This window comes from Marmota marmota, unplaced genomic scaffold, assembly GCF_001458135.2.
Source record: "Marmota marmota marmota unplaced genomic scaffold, marMar, whole genome shotgun sequence".
NCBI classification, from domain to species: domain Eukaryota; kingdom Metazoa; phylum Chordata; class Mammalia; order Rodentia; family Sciuridae; genus Marmota; species Marmota marmota.
In genome coordinates, this window is record NW_025999960.1 from 4,542,572 (window position 1) to 4,564,858 (window position 22,287).

The following is a 22,287-nucleotide window of genomic DNA, read 5'->3' on the forward strand; positions in this document are numbered from 1 at the left end:
AGCCTTAGTTTCCTTATCTATAAAATAGGGAAAACCTATTCTGTAATTATTGCTGCTGAGAATAAACTGAGAAAAATCTAGAAAGCATTTAGAACAATTTCTCAAATATACTACACAATAAATGTTATAATGGTTGTAAATTAAATATGCAGATGAAATAAGGACAAGTATTATAATACGCATATATAATATGGCATTCAGTTTCCCAAATTTTTGCTATATTCTGATTTTGGAAGTCATCACCAATATTCAGCTTGTTTTACAAAACTTTAAAATGGTGTCATTCTAACTGGAGTGTATTCAGCTATTACATATTTTGGAAAATCTGTGCAAGTCTGGGCATCACTTCATCTACACTACATACATCTTCTGCTTCTTGTTCTCAAGGGGAACCAATTACATCTCTAACATCTTTGCCTTTTAGTTATTCACATTCTCAATACACCTTTCTTGTTAATACTATATTTTTTCTTCTCATATAACTTATTCTATCTGACATCCATAGTAGATAATTTTGCTTACAGAAGAAAAAAAAATTAAGTTCTTAACATGACCCCCAAGGCCCCCACAATGTTTCCTTCCTCTGTTTCCACCTACTGTTGATAACTTTCCACCAAATTCCATACTTTTGCCAGACTTGATTACTCACCCAATTTACCACATATTTTCATTTGCTCAATTTATTACATTCAAATATTTGATGCTTACTTATTACATGCTAGATGCCATGCTAGGTGTTAGAGATTAAAGGTTTTTTAAAAATGCTTAGGTTTCACTTTTAAGAAACTCACAATCTAGCTAGGCATGGTGGTGCACAGGAGGACCACGAGTTCAAGGCCAGCCTCGGCAACTTAGCAAGGCCCTAAGTAACTTAGTGAGACCCTGTCTCAAAATTTGAAAAAAAGAAGAAAACAACCCAAAGGGCTGGGGATGTGCTCAGTGGTTAAACAGCCTTGGGTTTAATCCCCAGTATATATTAAAAAAAAAGAAATTCAAAATGTAGCATAAAAGGTATATAAGCAGCTCATCATAAAATAGTAATGTGATAAAATCTATAACAGTGGTGACTTGCTTATGAATTCCTGTTTGAATCCTCAGAATAACCAATGGCTTTTGCTGGGGAAGCTGGAAAATGTTTCACAGAAAAGGGAAAAAACTTTATCTTTGGAATTAAATGATTAGGAGATGAAGTATTCCACAGGCAAACAATAGAAAATGTTTATCAGGCAAATAAGATTAAATAAAGCTTTGACTTCATGAAAGTACATACAACATTTAAGGAAGAATAAGTACTTTGTGGGATATGAAGTGTGTCTGTGAGAAAAAGAGTAGTAAAGAAGGTTGGAGATAAACTGAAAATTGTTGCACATGCTGTAAGGAAGGAAGGTGTCTTCCATTTCTGCTTTGTTTGTCCAGCAAGTGCATCCATCCCTCTTCTGGAAGCAGACCTTGCTATAAAGCAGACATCTGACCCAGACTTGACCAATTCAGACAATGGTGGCTTGAATGATATGCACCTCTCTGAAACAGGGCTAGGGTTAAAACTTTGGTGTGATTGGCACAGTCGCTTGAAACAGGGAGTGAATTTTTTCTGCTTCATGGTTAAGCAAGGACTCCCTGTGATTAGGGTATCTGCTTAATGGAGAAGGCTTGTTTGACTTTGTAGAGAATAAGACCAATATGCAGAGGAAGAGCAAGCACAGGTAAGTTACAACTTAAATAAGAGTAAGTCCCAGGATGCCAAATTTCCATCCTGGTCTGTGGGGCCACAGTTCCTGGTCCTCTTCCTTTTCTTCTCCAACTGACCTTCCATACCTCAGTCACATGAGTCAATGAAGCCCTTCTTGGTTTCAGGAAGTTTGAGTTTGGTTTCTGCCATTTTCAATGGGAAAGGTCTGCAGGTTAAGAACTGTTTTACATGGTAAGGCAATGGCAGTCACACAGAAATTTTAAGACATGAAATGGTTTTGAGCAGGTGAGTGATTGATCAAACATGCCCTAGAAAAGCCATTCTAGTGGGCAGTACAGATGATGGACTTGAGGAGGCCCATTTAGGCACCTTTATATGCCTTTTGAGAATTTGGTTCTCTGTTCTTAAAGGATCTCTGACTATGGAAATAGTCCAATAAGGTCAGCTCAGTTGGCACCTCTTCTCTGGTGCCTTTCTGATTTGCTCGGCTGGCAGAGTGGTCCTTTATTCTGTGTTCCTGCAAGGTTCACTTGTACCTCTGATACTCTGAGTCTCAGACTTCAGCATCCATCAGAATCATCTGGAAGGCTTCTTAAAACTAGCTTGCTTGGCTCCACCCTGGAAATTTTTGAGTCAGAAGGTCTAAGGCAGGACCTGAGAATTCTAGCACATTCCAGTAACCATGCTTTGAGAACTGGGCCTCTAAACATTTTATTACAGCTAGATTCCAGTTCATTTGCTCATATATATCTTTTGCTAAATTAAAAGTTCCTTAAGGATGTCTTATTCATCTTTGTACAACTTTCAGTAGTTACCATAATGCTTTACATACTAGTGTTATTTGATATGTATTGCTGTGTGATTAACTGGAGATAAAATCAACATCTTATCATAATAAATTCCCTCAGTTACCATTCATAGTCTCTCTCTCAAAAAAATAAGTTAAGTATGTAACTAGAAAAGAACTGAAAGGTAGAATATATTTCTTTGGGGCTGTCTAATTTTGATTACATCATCCTTCTGAGGGGGGCTGCGGGGGGTAGCATTACCTTAGGCATCCGGTGACGTTGTAGAATATATCAAAATCCAGCAAACCATTTGCTTTTGGGTAGTCTCCTTCAGGCCACCCCGAGAAGGGGATGATGATATTCTCAGTCAAGGTGAGTAAGGCTTCTGTTATCATGAGATTCTTGAGTTTGTCATTTGAGGACAAATTCCACAGCAAACCTAGAAAAAGCACAGAGTTACCATGGGAACGTGTAGTGCAGGGTCACAACAACTGCTGGAAAGTCCAGGTAATACTTCTGCCTCCAGGACAAAAAGGTGGAGGAGGTGGAGGGGGGCTCAAGAGCCCCATTCTCAACCGGAAGAACCTGTTCGTTAGATGGCAACAGAAGCTGATTAAGAACAATTACATATATATAACTTATGATATAAAATGCGCAGGTTTAAATTAATTAGGAAGTGTGAATAAGAGCCAGAAATGCTGCAACCTTGATTCCTGTTTCTCTTAAAAGACCCTACAAAGCTGACCTCATTGGGATAATAAACACTGCACTCATCAACAGGGCGGCTTGAAATGGTCCAATTGTAACTAAGCATTCGACATTTCAAGAGTTCTATTTTTTCTCCCTTAGACACAGGGGGAGACTGTCTTTCCTGCCTCCTGCTCTGCACTGCCTGTAACTTTCACCTGACATTTACCTCCCATTCATTCAGAGCAGGAAGAGCCTGTAGAAAGTCTTTCTCTAGGCCTGCCAACAGTAGGCTGATCAACATCACCAATTAATGTCCACTGAGACCTACGCAACGAAAGACAGAATTTATGCTGGATACCTTATGTATTTCTCATTTTATAGTTTGATACTGAAGGAAAGAAAAGAATATTGTATCTTCTCTATCTGCCAATTTACATGGTCTAAGTACTGGTCAAGGACTAGAACCACATTTTCACTCATACAACCTTCCCTTTCTTCTTAATCATCCCCTGCCCCCCATTAAAGAGAAAATTATATAAGCCAAGTAGAAAGATATTAATAGTCTATCCATACTTTCCAGTGCAATTGTAAGATAGATATTGAATTTGGTACTGAGAGAGTAGAGAGTAGCATATAAATTTAGAATTTGTTTTTCTTAAAAATTAGGTGCCCAAATTCTTTGGATTTAGTATAAGAACTATGTAGCCTTTGCTTGCTATTCCAGTGACTCCCAGCAGCTATAAACTTGCCTGGTTATTTTTCCTACCTCAAAAGTTCATCCCAACTCACTGTCACTCAAGAAAGGGGAAAGAGTGAGGGGACAGAAAGAGAAGGGATGATTCTTCCTTTTTACCATTTCCTCTCCCTGTTCCCACTGCATAATTCCTACTCCTTTTTTTTTTTGGAAGGGGGGTATCGGGAATTGAACTCAGGATGTGGCCACTGAGCCACATCCCTGGCCCTATTTTGTATTTTATTTAGAAACAGGGTCTCACTGAGTTGCTTAGCACCTTGTTGTTGCTGAGGCTAGCTTTGAGCTTGAGATCCTCCTGCCTCGGCCTCCTGAGCTGCTGGGATTACAGATGTGTGCCACCATGCCCAGCTAATTCTTATGTCTTAAATTTACTGTATTGTCTGTCCTAAGGAAGGGAGAGCACAGTTATAGAGGGCAATCTACTTTATTAACTGAGCAAACATGGTGATCTTGGCTGAATTAAGTGGCGATATCATATTTTAGTTTAATGAAATAATAGTCTGCATGGTTAAAGACTGGTAATTATTCACCCATACTTCTATTTGGCCCAATCAATTAGAATACTTTGGGCCTAATACAGTCATTTGGGCTTGAACAGCTGGCTTTGGCTATGCAAAAGGAATTTTTGAAACAGCAACCAAATTTCCACTGGAGCCTACACTAGCTTCCATTAGATGCAGTGGCAGTGGGTCTGCTGTCTGGTGAGGACTGATTTCTGTTTTACAGGGAGTCTTTTCCTGATCAAACTGGAGTTAGTCAGGGGCAGTCCCTCAGCCACAGGTTTTGCAACACAATGACTTCATTCCTCCCACTTCATCTTAAGGGGCCCTGGAAGGGGGACAGATAAAATAAAACTCAGAAGGTGGCTGAAGACAATTTAAAGGCGAGTCTGAAACTGAGTTTTGGTTAGTAAGCTACAAAAGAAAGTTTGAAAGAAAAAAGAAAAGCTTCCTGAGTTCTAAATAAGCAAACAAATTAATAGTCTCTGCCTGCCAGAGGCTTAAAAATGTGAAGCATAATGACATTTCCTCTTTTTATAAAAGACCACACAGGGCACTCAAAGGAAAAGCACACCTTACAATAAAACCAACAAGGATTAATGTGAACAAAGGGAATGGAATTTTCCTTTAACAGTCAATATTCTTTATAGCTTGGCATGCTACATTATTTCTACAGAAGTATATGGTTTGAGAAGTTTGGGTATAATTTCTGAATTTTTAGTATAGGGTATTGTATAGAAATGTCATGGCCATCAAATTTCTGGATGGCATGAAGCTGGGAGAGAGCCAAAATGCTCAATAGAGATTTGGGGTTATATACTTAAATGCTCATACCCTCACACATATACATACAAAATCAGTAAGTAATCAGCGGTGAACTGGGACAATATGTACAATGTGAGGCAAAGGGTCAACACTTTGAACATATAAATTTTTAAAAAGAGAGATACCAGTAGAAAAATAGGGAAAACACTTAACACATAACCAAATGATATTAAGGCAAATACAAACAGGAATGCGTGTTGTCTAGTAACTGAAGAAAGGCAAATTTAAACAGCTAGCCATCATTTTGTCTAACTATGGGAGGGTGAAACCAGAACCAGATTCTAGCTCCTTTTGAAGAAAACATAAAGACCTATTTGTAAGATCACTGGACTGGGTAAAAATGAGCTCATCCCTTACCAAAATGTTGACAAGAATTTATAATGAAATTAGTGTTAAGAGTAGCAGCTTCCAAATGAATCCAGTGACAAATCAGAATCACACTCAAATCAGAATCATACTTGGGCTATACCCCAAATTTACTAAGTCAGAATCTCAGGATGGAGCCTAGGATTTGTATTTTTAAAAAAATTCTAACTTTTGGCCTTAGGAAACCAGAAGACTAGATGATTCTGAATGTATGTCCATTTCAATGATTAGATTCACTAATGTAATGTTTAGTATTTAGGTTTCCATTTGTGTCACTTTTAACTTCTGGTCAGCTTATTCATAAGTTTCCATCACAGTTCTTGGTTGCAGCAGGTAAGCCTGAAATTTTAAGCTCTCATTCTAACCCAAAGAAAGGGATGTGGATTTTGATAAGACACACTATTAGAACAATTATGAAAGAGACAATGACCCCATTATCCAGAAGTTTACTGCCAACTGTGAGATTTGAAAAAAATAGGTATTTAGTAAAGGGATTTTACAGATATTAAAACCCATTATTTTGTTAATATTGTCCTCTGGGACAGAAAATATAGTTTTTAAACTAAATTCCTGAATCTGGATTAACTTTTGGGTAGCAAAACTTACATATTTTATATTAAATGAATCCCTATCTTCATTGAAGAAGGAGGAGGAGATAATAGTGACAGGACAATAGGAGAGAAAGCTGGCTCTTTTTAACCTTGGTTTTCAAAGTGAGTACACAGCAGGAGGATTTTTTTTTTAAATTTTCCCTTAGATGTATTTACTGCTCCTTCCATCTAAATTTTGTTAATATTGCCTGGAATATCATATTATTGCTAAGGCTATTTATTCCAAGTCATACACAAACCCAGAACACTTTCTTGTGCATTTTGAGTGCAGACTAAAACAATATACAATGTTTAATGATAAATAATGAATATTTCATAGTAAAACATTTTTGATGTTTTATTGAAATGCAGCAATAGAATCTTTCTAAAAATATGCAGAGGTAAATTTGAATTTTCAAAGTTTACTGACAATCATCCCCTGACTCTTCCTTATAAGCATGCATAGGAGGGGCAAGAATCCCTGCTTTGTTCTTACCATAACCTGTTTTAACCCAAGGTGCAGGCCTGCTCACTCCAGCAATGTGCACTTACTACTCAGTGACCTTTAAGACAAACTTCTAAGACCAGAATGTGCTGTTCTCATTTCAGTTACAGAAAGAGTACCACAATTGCCTCGTAAGACCAAAAGAACTAACAGCAAGGGGGGCTGGTTATCTTTGATCCTGAAGTCTTTTCATTAGAAGAAATGAAAGTTTCCCTCCTAAACTGGTGCCAAAAGGTTGAGTTTATGTTCTTTCCTAGTGAATAAAGTTCTGATGCTGGATTTTCATGCATACATAGAAATAGATGGTTTATTTTTAAAAAAATATTTTGGCTAGAAAAATCAGGGTCTTATCTTAAAACTCACCTACTCTCTTGTTTGTGTGTCATCTGGATATACCAAGACCACAAGACTCTGTTACACTCCGTCAGACATCCATAGTTAAAAGAGCTATAGTTGGTACCACAATTAAATATATGGGCATGACGTAAGTGGCAGCCCAGTATTAAAGGATGCAGTAATAGTTCAGAGAAGCCCCTTCCTTCAAAACGTGAGGGGGTAAGAATGGAAGGATGGCACTTGACATACTTCACAGAAGTGGATCTGTGTCAGGATAAGAGGTTCTCCAGGGAGTCAAGGTGTGGAGAAGGACTCTAGCCCATGCAACAGCAGAGACAAAGATACCAAGACAGAAAACACACTGGACAGACCAGCAGGCCTTTTAATATTTCAGAACCGTGGCTAGAAGGGTCATCAGGCCTACATCAAAAAAATCTTTGTATAGTATGTCCTGGAGTTCAGATTTTTTTCTTATTGGTACTAAGAAGAGTATTGGGACAGTGTTTTTATTTTAAAAAGAAATCCTTACAAGCAGAGAAAGGAGGATAGATTGGCAAGGTGCAATTCTGAATCACAGAGAACAGACAAGGCAAAAGCAAGAAGAGTGAGGAAGGGTCAGAGAGGAGCTGGACAGAACTCTCTGAGTCAAGAGTCTCAAACACAAGCTGTTTCCCAAAGACATAAAAAGTGAGTCAGTATGTGTCTCAAAAGGAGTACATGGCATAATAGAGCAACATATCCAGATGAAACCAGGTTCAAACCTGGGCTTTGCTCTTTACTGATTGTGTAACCTTGCACAACTTATTTCCTGTCTCTGAGGCTCACATTGACCATGTGTATATCATCAATTATACTCCCACCCGTTATGGAGTTGGCAGGAGAACCAGATGAAAGACAGCCCTAGCTGAGCAATTAACTCATAACAGGAACCCAACAAAAGGTCTATGAAGTAGGCCGACAGAAAAGATTCACATGTATGGTTACTTGCTTTATGTTTCTAAACAAAGATTCAAATGTGTCTCAATTAAGTCAACTATTTCTGAAGCCCAGAAAGCACTTATTTAGCTCTTCTATTTGTAAAGCTAAAAGGAATTATTTAGAAGGATTTGCATTAAATGTCCAAGTATCAATTCGGTTCAATTATAATGAACACCCTCCAGTAGGGAGTTTTGGCTTGTACTGCAGACCCTGGGTTTGTACAATCAATTTCCATTTTTCAGCTCTATAGATTATCTGATGTTCTGGATGGTTTCTATGGCATCTATATCACAGAATGTTCTCTGACTTTAGTTTCCTTTAACTTGTACAAGAGAGGAGGAAGAGTGGCTTAATGGTTTACTTCTTTGAAACATACATACACACATACTCTCTTTTTCTCTCTCACCCCAGCTTTCCAATTTCTATGTACCCTAACTTCAACCACTCTATATTCCAGGTTTATTCTACATATCAAGCAGCTATTTTTTTCCTTTTTGCTTTCCAGTGATGTTCATCTTGCTAGAAATAACTTTCATTCTTCCTCAGAACGTCCACCTAAAGCCTGTCCCCTCTTCTAAGACCCACAATGAGACATACCTGCTTTATGGAATCTTTTCTGGCTCTAAAGCAGGAAACTCTGTTTGATTCTCTCTTGTGGTTCATTACTACATTTAATGGAGAAAATATTGGGTTCTAAATGTAAAGTTTATACTTCTATTTTTATGCCAACCATCACATAATCTTTCATGCTTTAGCAGATGAAAAAAAAATCAACAACCTTCCTGGACTGTGCTTCTCAGTGCCCAAAGGCTGCTGGAAATGTTGGCCAAATGAATGAGCTCACTCTTAATTTCTACAAATATTTTAATATAAATCATGGATATGAAAAGAAATCTCTCATGGGACACACTGGCAGAAGGTAGCATAGAACAACTTCACATAGCTTTATACAATTAAAATATGTCATCAAAATAAAGAAAAATATTTTAACTAAGACATAATGACAAAAATTTTTGTAGAAAAATTTAAGAGTTGTCTAGTAAGGTATGGAAGACAGAAAGGCAAAAATATATTCAATATACAACAATATTTATGTTAGCTCCTCCTTTTAAAGCATCTATCAGAGCACTGTCAACTGTTAATACATTTTTGAAAACCAATTTTTATTTGATGTAGTAAAAGCCAGTAATTTCTTTGAGCCTTAGTTTCCTTGACAATAAAACTAAGATTTAATCCTAATAATACCTCAAAACCTAAGGTTTCTTTGATAATTAAATTGCAAAGTGCTTGTGCACCTCTTTGAGACACTGATGATACTTAAGCTCCTCAAGAAAATACTACTGATGATTGCACTTGGCAACACATCCTGTGCTCTTTGGAATGTGTGCAGGGAGCCTTAGCAGACAGCTGAGGGTGACAGCAGTGAGGGTGGTTTATGTGGGAACCACAGACCATTTCCTCCTCTTTCATTTACCCAATTAATTTAAATGACACTGGCCTGGTCTTTATGCTTCAAGGATGTACTACTAAAGGTCTTGCTCTAGTTCTATCTGGATAGTTCATCTTCTCTATCCATTGGGTAGAAAGCAGACACATTCAAATCAGCATTCAAACAGAAATATGAAGTAGAGAACTAAAAACTGCATTCAGCCACTCTTTATTCTCCTTTTGGGGATGGTGGTATTACCGAAGAGGGATTCAGGTGATGGAAAGATAGGATTAACAGTTTCTTGTTTTTTTTTTTTTTCTTTTTTGGTACCAGGGATTGAACTCAGGGGCACTTGACCACTGAGCCACATCTCCAGCCCTATTTTGTATTTTATTTATAGACAGGGTCTCACTGAGTTACGTAGTGCTTTGTCATTGCTGAGGCTGGCTTTGAATTTCGATTCTCTTGCCTCTGCCTCCCAAGCCACTCAGATTACAGTGTGTCAATGTGCCCAGCTGTTTCTTGAATTTTGACTAATTTGATTAAATTGATACCCTCTACATTGGAAAACTATTTGTCCATTTCACCTTCCTTGTACAGGTCCAGCAAGCTGGCTGACTGGTAAATAATAAAAAATAATTGTGTGTGGATCTTGTTAGTTTCCTGAAGAATGTTTTGGAAATATGGACAACATTGAAACCCCACACATTCTAAAACTACAAATCTGGCTGTTAGTGAATTTATGCAGAATTTTCATGTAGTGACTCTTGTCAAGAAGTTGTTTTCAAGACTTTTGTCAAAGGTACATAGGGTTTCTAATGAAAAATATTAAGCAAAGGCTTCAGAATATTTTCCTCTTTAGAAAAAAAGAGTTCAGATATGGTTTGAGTCTGGGCACTAAGCCAGCAGGTAACAATGTTCCTTTAAAGGTATCTCTTGGATAACAATGAGCTCATCAATCAACTGTTCCAAGAAACTTAAGAATAACACATGACATAACGTATCTGGCTGGGCTGACTGCTATGCTATGTAATGTTCAGTAAGCACTACCTGTTATTTGCTTTTTAGTCTCCAAGTCTCTGGTTTGCTTCAGCACCTGGAGCAGCCGAGGTACCCCATTGAGTTCAGCAACCTCCAATTTGTTGTCATTGTCCTCAAATACCAAGTTTCTCAAGGCCCCGCACACGGCTCGCTGTACATCTTCATTCTGGACTTTGAGTAGCTGTAGAAGCTTGGGGATGCCACGAAGCTGATTAACCTGGGGAAGAAGTGGGTGCATATTCCTAGCATTAATTTTGATGTGGTAGTAATGCATTTCATGCCTTATGAACAGATGAAGTTCACTATGTTAACTGCAATACTTATCAGTCAATAACTGTACGTAGCACAACTTGGGACTCACACTATATAATACACCCCTGCTGCAAAGCAGTATCTGTCATCAACAGCTTGAAGGGGGAAGGTTAAATGATAGAGGGTGGACAGAGCTATTTAAGTAGGTAATAGAAGTTAAGTGATAAAAGCCTGGACCATAATAAAAAAAGAAGAGAACTAGGGATCAGGGGAATAAGAGAAATTTTAGAGAAGAACACCAAATTACATGAGTACTTTTTACAGGACAAAACTTTACCATCAATAATGAAATGAATCACCTTCATCAAGAGAAGTAAAAATTCATTTATCATGGCAATATTAATAGTAATGCAACCTAACTCCAAATCCAAGTTATTTTTATGATCAATTATTTTGAGTATTTAAAAAGATTTACATAAATTTTGTAAGAATTTTAGTGTAAGTAAATAATTTTATACTTTTTTTTTCAAAATTTTCTTAGTTGTAGATGAACATAATATCTTTATTTTATTTATTTATATTTTTGTGTGGTGCTGAGGATTGAACCCAGTGCCTCACGCATGCAAGGCAAGTGCTCAACCACTGAGCTACAACCCCAGCCCCTAATTTTATGCTTTTTGATGTACTATTTAAAAAATATTTCTTCTAGTCCAGCACAGAAGTGCATGCCTGTAATCCTAGTGACTTGGGAGGCTGAGTAAAAGTCAAGTTTGAGATCAGCCTTAGAAACTTAGTGAGGCCCTAAGCAATCTATTGACCATCTCTCAAAATAAAAAATAAAAAGGGTTGAGGATGTAGCTGAGCAGTAAAAGTGTCCCTAAGTTCAATTCCCAGAAAAAAAAATATATGTTATCTATATTACATATATATTATATTATATATGTTATATTATATATATGGACCCACGTATATTACATATACACATATACATATATACATACATATACTTACATACATACACACACATATCCAAATACACAGGAAAGAACACATTGTCTATTGGAGAAAATGCCAAAACTAGCAATGGAAAAGAAAAAACACATGGTTTAGATTCAGAAGCTACTATGGCTGCTTAGAAAAGGTCAAATAATATCAATTTGAGTAAATCAGTTTGGTGTTTTAGGCTGCAGATATCATCAAATGAATAGGGAAAGGTGGACGGAGGGTTGGTACAAAGAAATGTTAAGTTGTAGTCTGATGGCTTTCCCTCTTAAAGGCTTCCATTTGCATCCAATTTGAAAACTTTTAAGTTGGTGAGAGACTTGGGTACAGATCTGTCATTATGACCATCTCAATGCAAAAATTTCACGTAGCAAGTTTATGAATAGGGATGAACTTTTCTTTCAAATGAGGTTAGTTAGGTATGAAATTTACCTAACTGCCAGCAGTCTGCCCTGTGTGTGTGTGTATGTGTGTGTGTGTGTGTGTGTGTAGGGGTGTGGGAGTGGCACACCTGGCTTAAAGGCACATTTGTATGTATTCTATATCAAATTCCAGCCACCCTCTCTTATTAATAGTAGAGATAGTATTTATGACAAAATCTTCCAATCTTATGTCTTCCTTTGTTAGCACTGGGAAAAGACTACAAGGAAGGAAGAAATGAAAGTCCAGGTTGTAAAACAATCTAAATAATAATAATAATAATAAAAGTAATAAGTACAATAACAATAAAGCAAAAATAACAACTCTTCTTCTTCTTGTATCTCTCAATAAGAGGTGTCACCATAGTCTTAAAAAGTTCTATAGACATTAATTAGTTAAGAGCTTATAAGACCCTTAAGAGGGCCAGGCATGGTGGCACACACTTGTAATCCCAGTGGCTTGGTAGGCTAAGGCAGGAGGATCACAGGTTTGAAGCCAGCCTCAGCAATTTAGCAAGGCCTAAGCAACTTAGTGACCCTGTCTCTAAATAAAAACACAAAAAAGGGCTGGTGATGTGGCTTAGGAGTTGGGCGCCCCTGGATTCAATCCCTAGTACCAAAAACAAAACAAAATAAAATAAAACAAACCTTAAAAGGAAAGTGCTCTTTTTAAAACAGGACACATAAAAACATAACTGTTGTATATGTCACTAGGGTATCATGGGATGTATCAATACAGAGCAAAGTACTTTTTGATACCCTTAAGGCTTCACTGGTATTAATGAGCAGTAACACTTTCACTTATTGGCTTTCTTATACTTGAACAATAAGAGACAGATGGGAAGTCAGCCAGAGCAATTCTGTTTGGCTATAACTAAAGCCATTCTAATATATTCATACATCAATGCCAATAATAAAGATTTCTTAGGTACACGTTCGAACTGGTCCAAAAGATCCACATCTACGTGTTTGCTTCCTCTATTTCCATTATTATACTTCCTTAAGAGCAAAAAAAAGCACAATTTATTTAAGACAACTTATAGTTCTCACGTTTCTCTAATGTTCTAAATTTTTATTTTATAGTTAAGTTTTAAGGTAGCAAAATTCATACTTCATGAACTTCACAAATGGCTAGCTAAGCCAAATCTTCACAGCAGCAGCAGATACATCAGAAGCAAAAAGAAAATGCTGTTTTTCCTGAGGTACTTTGGCAGCTTTAGAAATATTTTATTAACTTAATTTATAATTTATAAGTTGCCTTCTTCAAAATATGATGTGAAATGGCTCACTGGCCATATTGCATTTCAAGCTGTTATGATAGGATTAGTGAGAAGTGGAATGAGGAAGCCTCTCTGGCTCTTACCGGTCACCTATATCCCCTTGGCTTTCAGCACTTGCTCCAGTCCGGAAAGAGGGTACTGCAGACATGACAGTGTGCAGATAAAGGCTGAAATCCGGCTACTGTTCTACCTACTGTAGAATTTGACTCCCTAGTGTCTGGAACTTAACCCAGGTTTAAAAATAGGCTTTGGTTTCTTTTATCCACTTTATCAAACAAATGGATATAAATCTGATGAAATGCAAGAAGTGAGAACTCTTCCCTTGGGCATTTAACTAGAGGATGGTAGATGATGAATCATGTATAGATTAGGATCAAAATCAAATGTGCTGCTTTTGTCCCTTAAAACTCAGGGAGGCAGTTGAGACCAGAAATGTTTGATGAGTTTCCTTGTCATACTGAATCCTCAGGGGACTTTTTCTTCTTTTGAGGAGAGAAAAAAAGAAATCACTAACATAAAGTCTCAGAACTTCAAAAAAGCTTTCATTTGAAATCGTTTCTAAATTTATGAACGGGCAGAATCATATTAGAATTTTATCTTTCTCTTTGGCTTTCTGTTAACATTCTTCCCTGCTAACTATAAAATAAGTAAAGGAGCCAGGAGTGGTGGTGCACACCTGTAATAGGGGTGAGGATGTAGCTCAGTAATAGATAGAGCATCCCTAGATCCAATCTATGGTTAACCCTCACCTCCCACCCCTGGCACATACACTCAAATAAGTAAATGATGGGGATTTCAGGTGAAAATAAGCAGCATGGGAAACACCTGACTTTGGAGAAAAAGGCTGCGGTACTGCACAGTCTTTGCTCTCACGTCCTTCCCTGTCTGGAATGTTCTGTCCACTTTTCTATTCTGGCGAAGCCCTGCTCATCCTGTATGATCCAGCTCAAATGTCACCTTCTTCGTGAAATGTCACTCCCTTCCTCTTTCCTTCCCATTAGAATTAATCACTCCCTATAAATTGGTCTAACCTTTCAGGAAGATAATTGGCAACATGTGTCAAAACTTTAAAAATATTTGCTTCTGGTAACCTTCATTAGGAAACAGTGTGAAATGCAGACACACACTAATATATAAAAATAGTAACTGCAGTATTTATAATAATGAAAAATAAGGAACCATAGAAAGCCAATAGTGGGGGACAAGCAGTTGGTGACTGTCACATATCCACATGTTGACATATTCATGGGAGAGGCAGAGCAGTGTTTGAACTGACAGACATTTTATTAGTCATACATTTTCCCCATCAGTCAAATGGAGTTGTGTAAGGTTAACTATCATGTGCTAGGCACACAGTAGTTACTTAACACTTAGTAGTTACTACTATTATCATTAAAATGCCATCATTAAGCTAATGTTTAAAAATATTATTAGTGTTATGAGAAAATGCTTATGATACACTTTTCAAAGGTGGAATAAAATATATCTGCATTTCCACTCATAAACACAGGCATAGAGAAAAACAGGATTAGGGGATTTGGGAGAAGTGATCAAAGGCATAAATCATGAATGGAATTTGCTATTTTTTAAGGGTATATTTGTGCATACTTAAAAAATTTTAAAATCCCCACAAAGCAAGCTACATATCCAACTTGGTTGCAGATATGTAAGTTTATGTGTTTAATATCAGAGGAAAAACCCTAAAATAACAATGGTAGGATTATGGGTATTTTTTTTTCTTTTTTAATTCTCAATTTTTCTTATAATGAACTTAAATTAGTTTTGTAAGATTTTGCAAAACATTTATAGTGGTCACTACTTCAGTGATAAGCTTTGAAATAAACATGGGAAAGGACCATTTAAAAAAGGGTTTTGCAGATTAAATTAAAGGATTTATCTTTAATCCAGCAGGCAAGATCGGCATTAATTGGAAAGATCTCCCTAAAAGGAGATTGTATTGGGAGTAGGTAAGAATGGAAGTAGGGATATTAGTTAGGAGGCCACTGGATTAACAGATGATGGTGACAGGGACCAGGATAGTAGAGCTGAGTAGGGAGTAAAAGGTGGGTATTGGATTATTTTTACAAATAGTATTAGAGAACTTGAACACTGAGTAAATACAAAAGGGAAGAAAAAAAAACAAACAAACCCAACAACCTTTTTTTGAAAGTCTGTTCAAGTTTTGGTGTCAAACTATCCAAGTAAACTACTGTTCATTATCAGAAAAAATACATCCCTAATCTGAAAATCTAAAATGATGCCACAAGTGGAAAATTCTACACCATAAAGCTCCGTTTCATGCACAAATTGAAAATATTGTATAAAATTATCTTCAAGCTTCATTTATAAGTTGTATTTTAAAAATAAATGAATTTTGTGCTTAGATTTTGATCCTGTCCCCACGGTATCATATTATGTATGTGCAAAAATTCCGAGATCTGAAAAAAATCCCAAATCCAAAACAATTCTGGTTCCAAGCATTTTGGATGAGAGATACTCAACTTGTAAGAGGCTCTGAATTATTTTAGGTAAGCAATATAGCACCATCTAATTGTGGTCTTATAACAACTCTTTGTAGTGAAACTATAATTTCCCACTTTATAAGGAGGAAAGTTGGAGCTTGGGTAGGTAGAATATCTCGCCCAAGGTCACCCATGTAATAAGAGTACTGGGATTCAAACCTAGCTCTGATTGATTCCTGAAAGTTTATGCTCAACCACTAGCATCTTGACTCCCAATCTACTGGAAGCTAATATCAATCCATTAATAGCTGAATGAACTGCTGGGAGGTGGAACCTATTTGGAGCAAGTTAAGTAAGTCATTGGGGACAGACCTGGGAAGGGTTTATTCCTGGCCCCAACCCCTGCTATGAGCTGAGAAGCTGTCCTCCACATCCTTCCACCATGATGTTCTGTCTCACCTCAAGTCCAGAACAGTGGAGCTGGTTGACCATGATTTGAGGCCTCTGAAACCCTGAGCTGAAAATAAACGTTTCCCCCTTTAAGGTATTCTTGTCAGGTATTTTGGTCACAACAATGAAAAGCTGACTTGAACACAAGTACCAACAGAAAAAGAGATGCAGAGAAAGAGAACTCCTGAAATCAGCAAAGGGTTCCCCTCCAGCATTCAGTAGAGTATTAATTATGCATGTGTGTAAAGAAAACTGGTTGAGGCCAGGGAAATAATCACATCAAATGATTTAAAGGAATAGCTACTATGTTCACACAGGACCAGGAACAGTGATTTTTCTTACCAGCCAGCCATGAGAGCCTCAAGATTCATGATATAATAGGAAGAGTTCTCAAAGTGTCTTGCTTTAGAGGTAGGATCAATTATCTACAGAGGAATGCTGATTTGGTCCCCCCTAAATCTTAAGAGCAAAATTTGAAAAATCCAAACTATTTCCAAGTAAGTTGACTGCATCCCAGAAAAAAGTTCAAGACTATTTATTTATGAAAATATAAAATTAACCAGTACCCAACAAGATAAAATTCATGATGCCAGTTTAAAAATTGCCAGTGCTGATCATAGTGGTACAGACTGTAATTCTAGCTATTGAGGAGGCTGAGGCAGAAGGATCACAAGTTCAAAGGCAGCCTCAGCAACTTGGTGATATCATGTCTCAAAATAAAAACCATAAAAAAAGGGGCTGGGAATATGGCTCAGTAGTTAAGTGCCCCTGAACACAAATGTCAGAATTAGCAGACAAGAACATTAAAGTAGCAATTTTAACTTCTTCTATATGTCCAGAAAACTTGAGCAAAGGTGGGACATAAAAAAGGGTAAGGTGGGCCATAAAAGGTGTAAAAAATATTTAAGGAGATTTCATTTCTACCTGAGATAAAAAGTATAATTTATGAAATAAAAATACTCTGAATACTAATGGTATATTAAACACTGTAGAAGAAAAGGTTGGTAAATTTAAAGAATAATTTTTGAACTTATTCAAAAGGAAACAAAGAAAAAATAAAAAACTAAAGAAGAAAAAGAATAGGCTGTTGATGAGCTATGGGACAACTCTAAGCAGTTAACATATATGTAATTTATGTAATTACAGTTCCCAAAGGAGGAACAGAAGCAGATAAACAAATGAGAAAAGCTAATGGCTGAAAAGGTTCCAAAATTGATGAAAAGTAGAAATCCATAAATCTGAGAGCTCAGTGAACTCCCCCTACACAAGAAATACAAGGAAAACTACACCAAGGCACATTGTAACCAATATGTTTAACAACAGTGTTAAATATAAAATCTTAAAAGCAACAAGGGATGGGGGGGTGGAGGGTGGGGGAAGACATACTCTAGAGAAGAACAAAGATAAGGATGACAAGTGATTTCTGTCTGAAACAATGCAAGTGAGATGACAGTTAAAAAAATATCTTTTAAGCACTGACATTTAAAAGGGAAAGAAACAAATGGCATCTACACAAAGAACTAGAACAACTTACAGGAAATGGAAAAATCCCTGAAAAGACACAACTACCAAAGCTCACTGAAGAAGAAATAGCCCAAATTACCCCATGTCAATTAAATAAACTGAATTTGTAGTTACGAAACTATTGGAAAATTGAAAAAGATTGAATAGTTTACAATTCATTCAATTAGTCAAAAAAAAAAAAAAAGGAAAATGACATCTTATCTTTTAAATACACATGTAAAAACTCTTAAAATTTTATCAAGTCTAACTAAAAATATAAAAAATGACAGTATGCCATAGCCAAGTGTGATTTATCCCAGGAATAGAATAACATTTTAAAATCAATCAAGGTAATTTATCATAATAGCAAAAGTAAAATGAAAAAAAAAAATAGAAATATTTCAATAGACACATAAAATGCAAAATCCAATACCCATTATTGGTACCAAAAAAAGAAAAGAAAGAAAAACTTCATTAAGACAGAAATAGATAGGAAGTTCTTCAACTTTATGTGGTCACCTATGAAAAACCAACAGGTAGTCATATACTTTATAAAGAAAGACTGATCAGGAACAGGATGAATACCTACTCTCAGACTTCCTTTCAAGATTGTAGGGGAGGTTTTAGCAAGCAAGAAACTGAACACAATAGTGCACACCTGTAATGCCAGCTATTTGAGAGGATGAGGCAGGAGGATTATAAGTTTAAGGCTAACCTGTACAATTTAGCGAGACCCTATCTCAAAATAAAATAAAAAGGGCTGGTAGAGCACGCACTTGCCTAGCATATATGAGATCCTGGCTTCAGTTTCTAGTACTGAAACAAAGAAAACAAAAGGAAGAAGGAAAAAAGAAAGAAAGAAAGAAATACAAAGCATCCAAATTGGAAAGGATGAAATGAAACTGTACTTGCAAATGGCATTATCTTCTATGTAGAAAATCTGATGGAATCTTAAAAAATGCTACCAGAGTTAATAACTGAATTTAGAAATATCTTAAGCTATAAGATCAATATATACAAATATCAATTCTATATACTAGCAAAGAACAATAAAAAATTTTAGTTATGAAAGCATCTGGAAGTATGATAAACTTAAGGATAAATCTTTAAAAAATATGAAAGACCTCTAGAGTAAAAACTATATAACATTGCTGAGAGAAATTAGGGAAGACTTTAATAAATAGTGAAATATATTGTGTTCTACATGAAAACTCAACATAGTTAAGATGTTAATCCTTCCCAGATCTGTCTCCAGATTCAATGCATTCTCAGGTTTTTTTTTTTTAAGAAATTGACAAACTGATTAGAAAATTCAAATATAACTGTAAAGACCTAGAATAGCCAACACAACTCTGAAAGAGAGCAAAGTTGGAGAAATAACATTACTTAATTTTAAGACTCATTATAAAATTATAGTAATCAAGACCATGTAGTTCCCAGTAAATGAGGAGGCTGAGGCAGAAGGAGCACAAGTTTGAGACCAGCCTGGACAACTTAATAAGGCCCTGACTTAAAATCAATAAAAAGGGATGAGGATATAGTTCAGTGGTAGAGCACCTGGGGTTCAAAACTCAACATGGGGGATGTATGAATAGTATGGCATTTAAATAAAAACAAACAAATAGATAAGTGGAAGAGAACACACACCAAAAATACATTCACATATGTGGTCAATATCTCCTCAAGAAAAGTAGAAAGACAATTTATTAGTGAGAGGAAAGCCTTTGTAACAAATAACACCTGAAAAATTGAATGTGCCAAAAAAGAAACTTCAGTTTAAATCTCATAATACACACAAAAACTAACCCCCCAAAACTATAGACCAATATCAAAACAAAATTATGTAAGCTCATGAAAAGATGTTCAATTTCACTTATGATTAGGGAAATGCATATTAAAACCACAATGAAATACCATTATAAATTTAAATAAAATCATAAAAATTTGTTTAAAATAATAAAATAATTGGGCAGTTTCTTAAAAAGTCAAACATACACTACTGTATCATCCAGGGATCCTACTCCTGGGTATTCAATGAAGAGAAATGAAAGCATATGTCTACATGAAGATCTATACATATGTTCAAAGCAGTTTTTTTTTTAATAGCCAAGACTTTTGATACACACCACATGAATGAATCTCAAAACACTTGAGCTAAGTAAAATAATGCAGAAAAAGAGCATGCATGCTATATAATTCCACTTACACCAAATTCTAGAAAATTCACTCTAATCTTTAGCTATGGGGGGGTTGTCTTGGGAGGGGTGGAAATTGATTGGAGAGGGATGGAACATGCAGGTTACATATAAATACAAGAAAATACTAGAGGTAATGGATATGCTCATGATCTTGATTATGACAATCACTTCACAGTGCCAAAACATGTCAAAATGTTGTTGAACTGCATCTCAATAAAGCTGTTACATTTAGACAACAGACATCAATGTAGCAGTTTTAAAGAATGAGATAAGGCTAACATATATTGAAGACTTCTAAGATACAGTGTAATTTTGTTTTCAATCAAAAAAGGGTATGACTCTCCTCCTCCAAAACAAATATATAATGACCTATTGATTCCAACTCTGGAGATCAGTCCTATGATAACATTTCTGGAAATGTTAAAGAATAAATGTACAAACTATTCATCAATTATTATAGTATGCTAATGAAACAATGAAAAAAGTTGCAAAATACTACTTGTATTAATATGTTTTTTAAGTGTAGAAAACAATATCATAAAATGAATGCATTCTTTCTCTGAAAAATCTGAAAGTACATACAATGGTCAATAACAATTGCCTCTGGGGTCAGTTCTAAATGGGGAGGTTGGGCATGCAGACCAAGGGGAAGGCTTGTGTAGGGGGACTTCCTTTCTAAGATTCTGAATTGCAAGAAGGATTGTGTGTAATAAGTCTATATTTCCTTTTAAATTAAAAAAAAAACCCTCAATGACAATTTTTAAAAATGTAAATAATGACCCATATTTGATGTTCAGGGTCATCATTACAGATGTGGTGGTGGGCTGGTTTTGCACAGAACTTGAGAAGATACGCACCCTTTTCCGTGCTTCAGCTTTCTGGAAGCACTCATGCTGTATGAAAGTAGCTGCAGCAGAAATCCTGGCTGGCGGCGTGTGGTCTGCATCAAGCATACTTACTGCTCGTTCCAGGGTCATCTCCACGTCTGCATTCCTAGACAAACAGTCACAGATTCAGCCAGGCTCTAAATGGCTCCCTCCTGCCTACCAATCTGATCCTCCAGAGAGCATTCAGGGAATATTGTGAAACACCTAAATTATCTGAGCCTTGACTTTTCTTCATACAAAGAAAAATCAGCACCTGAGATTGGATGCAAGTGGCAGAAGTCTTACACTCTACTCAGACAGGTCTCTGAATATGTTGTTGAAGAGATTCATAACATGTACAAAAGAAATGGCACTTTTAAGTATGTACAGTATGAAAATTATATCTGCAAAGTGACTTTAATGACCCAGTTAAAACTGTTTAGATGGAATCTAAAAGAAATTTGTTCAAAGAAATAAAAATTATTTCTATTCTGGTAATGGCACACCTATGGTAGAAACATCTCCTTTCTCAAACTGCTCAGAATCTGTTATTTCACCCCAAAATAAATTAGAAATAGAAGCATATCTAAAATGCATATAATAGTATGGAAACAGTGGAAGCCTGAAAAATGGAGTTCTGGCTGGGTATGATGGTACATGCCTGTAATCCCAGTAACTTGGGAGGCCAAGGCAGGAGGATCACAAGTTGGGGGTCAGCCAGGGCAACTTAGCAAGATCCTGTCTCAAAATAAAAAGTAAAAAAGGTTGGCAATGCAGCACAGTTGTAGAGCATCCTGGGTTGCTCTACAAAAACAAAAAAACAAAAAAACAAAAACAACAACATCAACAAAAACACCCCTAAAACCAAAACCAAACCAAACTAAAACCAAAACCCAAAGCAAAACAAAACAAACACACTGGATTTTATTTTGTTAAAATAAGTCTTGCTGGTGTGACAGAATACATCAGGAAAGATAACCATTAAATGCAATGAAAGATACCTTTTTTTCTTAAAAAAATATTCATTCTGTTACCATTTGCCACTGAAATGACATTCAGTTTGTGCCTGTCCCAGTGGCTTACTTTTGTCCTTTACTAGTTGCCAATAATGATGAACCCTAAAGTAGTTTGACACAGAGAAACTCACTGATAGAGGACACATAAAATTGCTACTTATAAAATCATAACTCCCAAAAGCCTCATAGCATTATGTTTTTTCTCCCTTTTTATTTCTGCCTGGAGGGTGACTAGCTTAGTCTATTATCAGCTTGGATGTTAGGTAATGAGGACACCAAAGAAACCTGGAGAGGGTGCTTTCCACTCTCTGCTGACAAGCAAACACCGTGAGTAAATTCTCTTTGCC

The 22,287-nt window shown here is 36.3% G+C and overlaps 1 protein-coding gene across 2 annotated transcripts in view; it reads right to left on the bottom strand.

The window, feature by feature from the left end:
* Pkp2 (plakophilin 2) overlaps window positions 1-22,287 on the bottom strand; it is a 72,878-nt gene that overhangs the window by 28,866 nt on the left and 21,725 nt on the right. For both annotated transcript variants that reach the window (XM_015493223.2, XM_048802530.1), the window contains exons 4-6: window positions 20,916-21,051; window positions 10,502-10,709; window positions 2,740-2,917 (exon numbers count right to left, since the gene is read on the bottom strand). In XM_015493223.2, coding sequence (XP_015348709.1) covers window positions 2,740-2,917; window positions 10,502-10,709; window positions 20,916-21,051 — 522 coding nt within the window. The remainder of the gene's footprint in view (window positions 1-2,739; window positions 2,918-10,501; window positions 10,710-20,915; window positions 21,052-22,287) is intronic.